Raw genomic sequence first — 12743 nt, 5'->3', positions numbered from 1 at the left:
AGCTTTATTTATAGCTTTTTATAATTATTAAAATACTTTTCCTTATAAGTATTGCTTAAAGCATATAAGTTATAACTTTTTTTTAATTATAAATAAGAATATTCTTATTATAATTCCTTTTTTTAATTATTACTTTTTATATAATTTTTATAATAATGCTTATATTAATTATATTTATTATATTAAGGGATTTAATTATACTTTTAATAAATATAATAATATAAAAAAAGTATAAAAAATAATAATAGCTAAGTAAATAAAGTTTAAAAATATACTTAGCTTTATAATTATTATTAATAAAATAATATAACTTAAAGGAATAATTAGCTTTAATATTATTTAAAATAAAAAAGCTAGCATTATTTAAGGTTAATAATTATAATCTTATAATATAAAATTCTTATTATATTAATTATAAAAATAAGCTTTTTAATAAGGTATAAATAATAATTAAAATAAAAAGAAAAAAGGAAAAGTAAATTAAGTTATTAAAAGGAAAAAAAAAGTTTTTAATCTTAATAAGAAAATAATAAATAAATATATAATAAATTTTATAATGCATTTTTTAAAATATAATATTTTATATTTAAACCTAAGGCTAAATTTAATTAAGTAAATAAATATATATAAAAAGAAATTTTATATTATAATAAATAATATATATATATATATATAAGAAAAGATAAAACCCCCCCCTTTAAATAAATATTTAAGCTAAGATTTAAAAGTATTGCTAAGCTAATTATATTAAGAATATTAAGGGTTATTTAATTAAAGTAAAGGAATATTAATAAATTATAAAGGCTTATTTCTTAAGTTTCTTTGCTTTATATATAAATATATTATAAGTTTAGCATTTTAAATATTAAAGTTTAAAGAATTTAATAAGTTTAAGCTTATAAATAATTAATATACTTAAGTAATAAATAAAGATATATTTAATTAATTTTAATAATAATTAAAGTTAAGATTATTTAAAATAAAGTTAAATAAATTAAATTTTATTAAAATATTTAAAAAGGGGTTATTATTATTTATAATACTTATAAGGTTAATTTCTTAAAGTAAATAAGGTTTAAGTTTTTATATCTTAAAATAATTAATAAATCTTTTTAATTATTTTAATAAAAATATACTTAAAAAATAAATATTATTAAGTATTTAAAGTTTATAAATATTATTATAATATATTTTATAAATAATAAAAGAATTAAATTAATAATAAGTTAATTTTTAAAATAAGGAATAATTAACTTTCCTTTATTTATTAATAAATAAAATTAAGTTATCCTTTTTTAAGAAAATAAGTTAAGGAAAATTATAATATATATTTTATTATATAACTTTCTTTTTATAATTTAAAATTAATTTAATTATTGCCTTTATATTTTATAAGAAATTAAGAAATAATTAAAACTAGGAATTAAAAATATCTTAAATAAATATATTTAAAGTTTAAGTTTAAATATATTATATAAAAATAATAATTTTAATTAAAATAATTAATTTAAAGCTATAAAGAAAATAAAAGGAACTTTTTTTATAAAATCTTTTAAATAAAGTTTAATTAATAAAGAAAGCATAAAATAAAATTTATATTTAGCTTTTAATATCTTTATTAAGTATTTTCTTAATAATAATTATAATAATAAAGTAACTATACTTAATAATATTATTAATATAAAGATTATATATTAAAATTATAATCTTTTTAACTTTAATTATTAAAAAATATTAAGTAAATTAGCTTATATTCTTATATCCCTTATTTATTATTATTTTTATTAAAAGCCCTTATTTAAAAAGGAATTTTTAAATAAAAAACTTCTTAATGCTTTTTAAGTTAATTATTTTAAGAAATATAGCTTTAACTTATTTTATTAAATTATATTATTCTTTAATTAACTTATTATATCCTTAATTAAAAAGTAAATATTAAATATTAATATAAATCTTAATAAATAATTAATTTAGCATAATTAAAATAATTTTATTATTATAAATTTAAGTATTTTATTTATTATAATAAGGATAATTAATAATAACCTTTTTAATATTAATATATATTCTTTTTTAATAATATATAGCTTAAATTTAAAAATAAATAGCATTCCTTTTATAATGCTTAAAAGGAATATAGCAATTCTTAATAATTTTATACTTTTAATTAAAGTTATTTATAACTTATTATTATAAGAGATTTTTTTTAAGTTATTTTTAAAGAGTTTCTTTATAAATAAAGAAATAATAAGCCTTTTTATAAAAAAATAATTATTATTATAATATTAAGTTTTTAAAATAAGTTTTATAATAAAGGTATTAAGTAATTTTAAATAATTTTTTTAATTAAAAATAATTATTAAGTAGTAATAATTTTTAATTAAATAATTAAAGTTAAGATAATTAATTAAAGGAAGTATTATATTAATTTTTAATGTTTTCTTTAAATTTATAATTTGCTTTATTTAATAGCTTTAATAACTTTTTAAAAAGTATATTTATAATAATATTTTTAAAGCTTTTAATATAATAAATAATAAAATTATATATCTTAATTATTATTAATTATTTTATAATATAAGTACTTAATATATTTAAGGTAAATTCCTTTAATTATTAAATTAAAATATTTAAATTTATTTTTAAGATAAAGTAAATATTATAAATATAAAAGCATAAGTACTTAATTATATATAAAATAGCTTTGCATTTTTGCTTTATTATATTATATAGCTTTTTAGCCTTTATTTAAATATTACTTTTATATTAAATTAAGTATTATATTTTATTTTTAATTTATATAAGGTATATACTTTATTTCTTAAAATTTATATTTATTATAAAAATAATTTTATTATTAAAATAATTAATATTAATTAAATATAATTTTAAAGTAATTATAGCTTTAAAAATATTTATAGCTTTTTAATATTTTAAGGTTTATTAATAAGGTATATTTTTTTTTAAAAGATTAAATAATAATTTAATAATAATTTTATAAAAAGGTATTTATATTTTATAAAAGTTTAATAAGCTTAAAAAGGATTTAAGCTTAATTATATTTTTATAAATATTTTAATTATTAATTTTAATAATCTTTTTATTTAATAAAGATTAATTAAGTATTTTATAAATATAATTAATAATATTAGCTTATTGCTTATATTATTTTAATTTAATAATATTAATTACCTTTTTAATTAACTTAAAATTATAAAAAACATTATTAAAATTCTTAATATACTTAGCTATATATTTTTAAATCCTTAATAAGGTAAGTATTCCTTTATTTTTATAATTTATTTTTAAATTCTTAATTATAATATTATTAAAAAAGGATTTATATATTATAGGAATTAAGTTATAAAAGATTTAAATTATATATTATATAAATTAAGTAATAAAATTTATAACTTTTATAAATAAGCTATATTATTAAAATAATTTAATTAAAATAAAAAAGGTTATAATATCTTAATTTATTTTATTTAATTTAATTTAATTATATTTTAAGAAAAAGTTAAAGAAGGATAATATTTTATATATTATAAACTTTTTAATAAATTTATTTATTAATAATAAAATAAAGGCATTTTTAATTATAACTTTATTAGCTTTTAAGATATTATTAATAAGTTAATAATTAAAGTTTTTTTTTTTTATAAAAAATTATTAATTCTTATAAATAATATAAGATTTCTTAATAACTTTATTAATTTATTAATCTTTAAGCATTTTAATAATTATATTTCTTAAAGCTTTTAAAAGCTAAATTATCTTTACTTAATATACTTTATAAGGAATTATTTAAATAAATTATAATAGCATTATATTAATATTAATTTAAATAATATAAAATTAATTTTATATTAAAGATTTCTTTTAATTAAAAAGTAAATAAATAAATATTTTTTTTTTTTACTTTAAAAAGAAGTTATAATTTTTTTATAAAAAAGTATTTAATTAATTAAGCATTAATTTTAATTCTTTATTAATTAAAGAAAACTTAAGTTAAATTTAAATATTATATTTACTTTTATAATTTTTATTTATAATTAATTTTACTTTTTTTTTATAAATAAGTTTTTAATTAATTATATTTTTAAAAATAATATTATTAAAAAAATAATTATTTATAAAATAAATTTTAATATTTATTTATTTATAAAGAGTTTTAATTAAAGGTTAAATAATTTTATTAATTAATTTAATAATAATTAAAATAAAAAGAATTTTATTAATTTATTTTTTAATATATATAATTCTTTTTTATAAATAAATATTATAAATATAAGTTAATATTTATTAATTTTTTCTTTTAGCTTAATAAATTTTTTAAATTTTAGCTTAAAAGTTTTTTATAAATATAAAAATTAAACGTTTTATATTTTTATTTAAGAAAATACTTAAAACTTTTTATTTTTTTTTATATTAATATTAAAATAAATTAATATAATTAATATATTAATTAATATTAAGCTTTAATTAAAGCTTAAAAAAAGTAAAAAAATACTTATAAAAGTTAATAAATATTTTTAAGAAACTTAAGCTTTTTTAAATAAAGCTATTTTAAAAGGCTTTTAATTCTTTTATTTTAAATTATATATTATTTTAATATTATTAAGAATAAAATAAATATAAAAATATTCCTTAAATTATTTAAATATTAAGTTTATATTTAAGAAAAAAAGCATTTTTAAAAAGATATAATATAAAGTATTAAAGGCTTTATTATTAATAATAAAAAATATAAAATTAATTTTATTTAAATTAATATAAATTTACTTTTTATAATTTTAATTAAAAATAAGGAATCTTTATTATATATTATTAAGTTTATATTATTAAATAAAATATATAAAAGTTTATTATATTTATAATATAATAAAAATAAAAAATTTATTTTAACTTTAATATTTAAAGAAGTAAATTATAAAAAGTAATTATTTATTTTTATATAAATTATTAAATAAGTTAAATTAAAATATTTTTAATTTATTATATTTATAATAAATATAATAATAAAGTTAATTTAATATTAAATAATTTATAATAAATTAATTAAAATATTAACCTTAATATTATTTATTAAAAATATAATTATATTAACTTTAAAAAATAAATCTTTAATATAATTCTTAAAATATATTAATTTAAAAGGTATTTTTAATAAAATATATATTTTAAATTATATTATTAATAAGTATTTAATTAAGATTAAATTAATATTATTAAGTATTAAAATATTTATAATACTTATTTTAATAATTATAATTAAAATTACTTAAGTTACTTTTTCTTTAAGTAATAAAGATTATTAAATATGCTTTTTTAATTTTAAGTTTATTATATTAATTAAGCTTATTTTTATTATAAGAAATTTAATATTTTTTTTTAAATTTAATTTTAATTAATAAATAAATTTTTCCTTTTTTTTATTTTTTTTTTATTTCTTAATTATAATTTATTATTAATAATTTAAAATTAATTATTTTTTATTTCTTTAAAATCTTTAAATTAAATTTAATTAACCTTTATAATTTTTATAACTTTATTTTAATTTTTAATATCCTTAATTATATACTTTTTCTTAATTATAATAATATTTATTTAAAAAAGTTTATTATTATTTAAAATTATAAGCTTTTCTTTATATAAAATTATATATTTATAAAATTTATAAATATTAAAATTAAATTAACTTTCTTTTAATTATTAAGTTTTTAAATTATTTTTAAAATTTTTAATAAAGCCTTTTCTTTAAATAAAGAATTTATCTTAATAAGCTTATAATATTTAATTATATAAAGTAAATTAAATTTTCCTTTTTTAAATAAAAACTTTAATTAATTATAAATATATCTTTTTAAATTATAATTATTTTAATTATAATATAATTAAATATAAATAAGATTTAAATATTTTAAAAGGTTAGCTTAAGTATTTTTAAATAAATTAAAGAATATTAATAATTCTTTTAACTTAAAAGTTATTAATAAATTATTTAAGAAAAGTTATTTAAGCTTATTATATTAATATATATTATAATTTTAAAAAGTATAGCTATAATAAACTTTAAGTAATTTATTTTTTTAAAAGAAAAGCATTAAAATTATAGCTTATACTTTATTATTATTAAAATTATTTTAATTAAATCTTATTAAAAATTATTAAATAAAATTTATAGCCCTTAGCTTAATTATTTTAAAATTACTTTATTATTTATTATAAAAAAAAGCTTTAATATTTTATTAAAATAATTTAAATTTATTTTTAAATTTAATTAAATTAAGCTTTAATTTTATAAACTTTTTAATAAACTTATTTATATTTTATAAATTTTAATTATATTTTTTAATAATATTAATATAATTAAATTTAAATAAAGATTATTAAATTTATAAATTTTTATTTTAAAAGTAATTTAAAAAATTAAAATTATTTTAACTTTTTTAAAGAAAATTTAGCTTTTTTAAATTAAATAAATTTTAATTAAAATTATTTTATATAAATAAATACTTATTTTATATAAAATACTTAAATTCTTAATTAATAATTTTTAATAAAATATATTTAAAGTTTAATTAAAGAATATTTCTTATTAACTTATAAATAATTCTTTTTTTTATTAATTATTTTTTTAAATATAATAAAAGTACCTTATAAAAAAGTTAAATTATAATAAAAAAAATATTATTTATATTATTAAGTTTTTAATTATATTTTATAATTTTTCTTTTTTATATTTTTAAATTATTATAAAAATTATTATAAATAATATTTTTAATAATTATAATTAAATTTATATAATAAGTTTAATTATTAAATTTATAAAAGATAAAAAGCTTTTTTTTTTAATTTTTTTAAATAAATTATTTAATAATAATACTTTTAATTACTTTTATTAAATTTAAAATAATATAATATTATTTAAATAATTTTAAGATTTAATTATTTAAGTAAAAGAATTAATAAGTAATAATTTTAAAATTATTTAAAATCTTAATAATATTAATTTTATTAAATTTTAAAGTATTTAAATTATAAATTATAAATAAAATTATTTATAATAAAATTATTATATTAATAAAAAATAAGATTTTTAAAATATTAATTTAAATTTTTAACTTATTATTAATAATAAATTATAAAGTTTAATTAAAATAAAGTTAATACTTTAATTAATAATAAATAAAATTAAATTTCCTTTTTTTTTTAATAAATTTCTTAAGATTCCTTTCTTAGCTTTATATAAAAAAGAATAAATAATTTTTAAGGTTTAAAAATACTTTTAAAATAAAAGTAAATTTAAAAAAGCTTTAAGCTTAAAAATATAATATATATATTATAATAATTTTTATTAAAATAATAAAAAAATAAAGAAACTTAAAAGTAATAATATTTTTAATTAAAATAATTATTTTTAAAGAATTTATTTTTAATATTATTATAAAATATTTAAATTAAAATTTAAAAAATAAAGATATTAATAAATATAATAAATAAAATAAACTTAATAAAAAAATATTTTATTAAGAAATAAATATTATAAAATTATAATAAAAAAAGTTTTTTAAATTTATATTTAATGCTTTATTTATTAATATTATATTAAATTCTTAATAATTTAAATTTAAATTTAATTAAAGCTTAAATAAAATTATATTTTAAATTTAAGCCTTTTATATAATTTAATTAATATAAAAATATATAATATAATATTATTTATTAAATTTATAAATAAATAAAATAAATACCTTAATTTTATATTATAATTCCCTTTATTTTAAACTTAAAATTATAATAATAATAATAAATATTAATTAAAAATTTAAAGTATTTTTAATTAATATTAAATAATATTTATAAAGTTTAAATTTATTATTTTAATTTTAAGTTTATATTATTATTATATTTAAATATAGTTTTTAATAAAAAACTTAAAATAAATTTAAAGCTTAATAATATATAAATATAAAATTAAAGTAATATTTTATTTAAATCTTAAAATTATAAAAAGTATTTTAAAATTAAAAAATAATTTTAAAATATTTATAATATTATTATAAATTTAATTATATTTAATTCTTTTTTATAATAAATTAAAAATAAATATAAGCTTTAATTAAAGCTTTAAATTAAAATATAAAATAATTTAATAATATTTAATATAAAAATAAAAAAAAAATAAAATTAATAAATAATTAACTTATAGCTAACTTTTTATTTTTCTTATTATTAATTAAAAATATATAAGATTAAAATTAAGCTTAAGTTAAATTATTAATAAAAATAAGCTACTTAAATAAATAAAAATAAATTTTGCTAAATCCTTTTAAAAATAACTTAAGGAAAAGCTTTAATATAATAAAAAGAGAAAATAAAAATAAAAGAAAATTAAAAAAAGAAAAAAGATAAATATTTTAAAAATTCTTAAAAATAAAAAAAGCTTAATTAAAGCATTAAATATATAAGAAAAAAGAAAAGTTAATTTCTTAAAAGAATATTTAAAATAAATATAAAAGCTAGCTTTTTATAATTAATTAAAATTTAATGCAATATTATTTCTTATATAATTCCTTATACTTATTAATAATATATTTATAAGTAATAAATTAAGCTTTATAATAAATAAATTTATTAAAAGCATTAAATTTCTTTATATATACTTAATAAAAATTAATAATATATTAATTTATAATAATAAATACTTTAATTTATATACTTATATTTAAAAGTAATTTAAGTTTTCTTTTAATAGCTTATTATTAAGCATTTTTTTTATTACTTTTTATAACTTATATATATATATTAAAAATATTATTAATATTTATTATATTAATAAATAATGCTTAAATAAAGATTTAATTAAAATAATTAGCATTAATTAATATTAATTAAATAAGATTTAATATAAGGTTTATATTAATTAATATTAAGTTATTAAAATCTTTAAAATATTTTATAATAATATTTATATTTTCTTTTGCTTTTTATAAAGGCTAAATTTATTATTTTTAATAATTATATAATTATATAAATTTTATAAATTTAAGTAATTTATTAATAAATCTTATAAATTTAAGTAATTTATTTATAAATTTATTTATAAGTCTTATATTATTAATAAATTTTATTAATTAAAATATTAATAATATCTTTATTTTAAATAATATATTTTTATTTAATTAATTAATTATTTATATAATCTTTATTATTAAATTAAATTAAATAATATAGCTTAATATTATAATTATAATAACTTTTTAAAGTAATATAAATAAATAAAAAATATTTTTATTTTTAACCTTAAATCTTATAAAATATATCTTTCTAACTTTATTTAATAATTTTATTTTTAATTTATAAGCTTTAATAAAAATATAAAGATATATAAGGTAAAAATATAATTAAAAATATTTAATATTAAGCTTTTATTTATAAAGCATTTTAAATAATATTATTTAATATAATAAGGTTAAGTATAATTTTTAATTTTATAAGTATATTATATAGGAAATTACTTTAAGCTATAAAAATAAGTAGTTTTTATTATAAATTATTATATAAGCATTAATAATAATAATATATATAAACCTTTTAAGTATATTATTTAACTTATAATAATAAAGAAGTAATTTCTTATAAATAATTCTATATCTTTAAAATATTATAATAATTATCTTATTTATATATTTATTTTTATTATTTAAGTTAAATATCTTAACTTTTATATTAAATTAAGTTTTAATTATATTTAAGAATTTCTTAATAATTTTAAAATATTATTCTTTTAAATAATAAAGTAAACTTAATAAAATTAAATATAATTATTAATAAATAAAATAAAGTATTAAAAACCTTTTAATAATTTTATTAAAAATTTACTTAATAAATTAAATTAAATATACTTAAATAATTATATAAATTATTATTTTAATAATAAATATAAGCATTTTTTAATAAATTTTATAAATTAATATAATTTATAATAAAAATTCATTAATTTATTTAATATAATATTTTTATCTTTATATAAACATTAAGTAATTAATTTTAATAAATTGCTATAACTAAAAGCTTTATAAAATTCGCTATATATTATAAATATTATAAAGTTATTTTTTATTATTTAAATTTTAAAATTTCTATATTAAAACTTTGCTTATAATATTTTATAAAATTTATTATCTTTTAATAATAAAAAAATATTATTTCTTTATATATTTAATTAAAACCTTTTTTAAATTATAATTTAATTAAATAAATAAATATTTCTTAGCATATAATTATATAAAATATTAATAAAAATGCTTTTAATAATTAATTTATTTAATAATTATAAAAAGATTTTTATAAAATTAATGCTTTTTATAATAAGTTAATTATTATTTATAATAATAATTATATTTAAATATAATTATAAAAAGCTAAAGTTTTTTATATATCTTATTATATACTTTAAAGCATTAAAATTAAAAATCCATAATTTTATAATATTTATTTCTTAATAAAATATCCTTTTATTAAGTTTATTTTATTTATTATATTTATTAATATCTTTATTTTTTAAATTTTAATTTAAATATATAATATTATTATTTCTTTCTTATTATTAAAAATTTTAATAACTTCTTTATTTATAGCTTAATTTATAATAACTTATTTTTTACTTTTTTTTATTTTTAATTAGCTTTATATTTAATAAGCTTTATATAATTAATATATAAATAATTAATAAATATAAAGTTTTATATATAGCATTAAATGCATTTTTTATTATTTAATATAAAGTTAATACCTATTAATATAAACTTTATAGCCTTTTTTATACTCTTTAATATTAACTTTTTTTAAGTAAAAATAAAATAAGCTTTAAATTATTTAATCTTTATATAAGAAATAATATTTATTATCTTAAGTTTAATTTTAAAAAATATTATAAGGTTTTAATTGCTTAGGTTATTAATAATATTATTTATAATATTTAATAATATTATTAAGAAAAAAGAGCCTTTAACCTTATTACTTTTAAAAAGTAACTTTATTAATTTCTTAATTAATTATCTTAATATTAAGATTTTAATATAAAGTTTTATTTAAAGGTTTTAAAAGGCATTTAAATAGCTTTATAAATTAAAGCTATTCTTATATTATAAGTTTATTAATTAATAAAAGAAATAAATAATTAAGTTGCTAATATTATAATTAAATTAATTAATTAATATTCTTTAAGCATTAAAAGATTTTTTATATAATATAATAAATATTATAAGGCTTAAATATATTAAGCTTAAAAATATAATAAAGGCTTAATTATTAAGCTTTTCTTATTTTATAAAGGCTATACTTTCTCTTAATTATTCCTTAATGCTTATAATATACTTACTAAGATTAATAAATTAAAAGCTATAACTTTATGCTATTCTTTAATTTAAAAAGTTCTTCCCTTTTAAGTTTAACTTTAAGAAAAATAATAAGTTAAGCTTAAAATTAAATATATTTAATATCTTTTAAATAATATTTATATATCTTTAAATATATTTTAAATAATATTTATATATTTATTTATTTATAATAATTAACATTAATTAATATAAATAAATAAATAAAAAGAAGTAAATAATTAAAATATTAAATAAGGTAGGAATGCTAAATTATTATAAGTTATTATTAGCTATAATAGCTATTATAAAGTATAATAATAATATATAAGCAAAGGCTAGTAATATTAAAATCTTAATAATTTAAGTATAAAAATAATTATAAAAATAAGGGTATTAATATTTCCTAATATTTTAAGATATTTTAAGCAATGCTAAGCTTATAATCTAATAAAGTAATAAAGCAAATAATAGTTGATTATTATATTATTAAGGAGAGAAATCTCCCGCTATTGAACGCTTAGAAGGAGCCTATTTGTAGGCTAGCGCTAGCGTATGGGCATACGACCCTCGCACCTTCCAACAAATGATGTTGGGTCAGCAGGCTGATTTTGTGTTCACTGGCACCGAGCTGTTGGGGGTCTATGCGATTCCCACTTTTTGGCTGTCTGCGAACGTCCCTTGGTCCTTTTCAGGTCATTGTGGCCTATTTACTTTTGCAGACGCTTATTGTGAACAGTTTATTGACTTTGTATTGACGTAATCTGTTGACAAGGTGACGGAGAGGTAGCAAAGCATGAATCTGCTCTAGATGCTCGAACGGAAACTCTCAGTTGTAAGATGCCCCAGGGGCTTACAATACTCACGCGCCATGTGTTGACCCAAATCTCATCAATCCCTTAAATCAGTCTTCATCGATGGCCGTTTATCCTTCGCATGACCGCTCCTGCTGCTCTTGCCGCTCGGTGCCTTGTCCTTCTGCTTCTGCTTCCTCTTGTCCTTGCTCTTAATCTTGCTCGACTTCGACTTTGATTTTTTCTTCTTAGATTTCGCACGAGAGTCAGCCGAGTCGCTGTCAGAAGAATCGGAGCTCGAGCTTTCGGAAGAGCTGTCCGAATCGCTTTCGTCAGAGGTATCGCTTTCGTCGGAGGTATCGCTTTCGTCGGAGGTGTCGCTGTCGTCGTCGTCTGAATCCCGCTTTGATCTCCTCTTCCCAAGCTTCCGGGAGAATGTGGCCCGCTCCTGGTCTCTCCTCGCCATCTTGTCCTCGTCCATGCCGTGTACCGACTCCAAATACTCATCGAATTCTGCCGCAGCTTTTCCGAGCCTGGCGAAATGATTCTTGGTCATGATTGGAAC

The 12743-nt window shown here is 11.2% G+C and overlaps 1 protein-coding gene across 1 annotated transcript; it reads right to left on the bottom strand.

The window, feature by feature from the left end:
- Window positions 1–12275: 12275 nt before the first annotated feature.
- Window positions 12276–12734, bottom strand: INS49_003414 (uncharacterized protein; the record flags this gene model as incomplete). The annotated part of the gene is made up of 1 exon (XM_043164208.1): window positions 12276–12734. One exon carries the CDS (start codon window positions 12732–12734, stop codon window positions 12276–12278), a length of 459 nt encoding a protein of 152 aa, XP_043018973.1.
- Between the last annotated feature and the right edge of the window lie 9 nt (window positions 12735–12743).

The sequence above is a fragment of the Diaporthe citri genome, assembly GCF_014595645.1.
Source record: "Diaporthe citri strain NFHF-8-4 chromosome Unknown scaffold_10, whole genome shotgun sequence".
In the NCBI taxonomy this organism is placed as follows: Eukaryota; Fungi; Ascomycota; class Sordariomycetes; order Diaporthales; family Diaporthaceae; genus Diaporthe; species Diaporthe citri.
The sequence above is the reverse complement of the archived record's forward strand: the minus strand, read 5'-3'. Positions and strand labels throughout refer to the sequence as shown.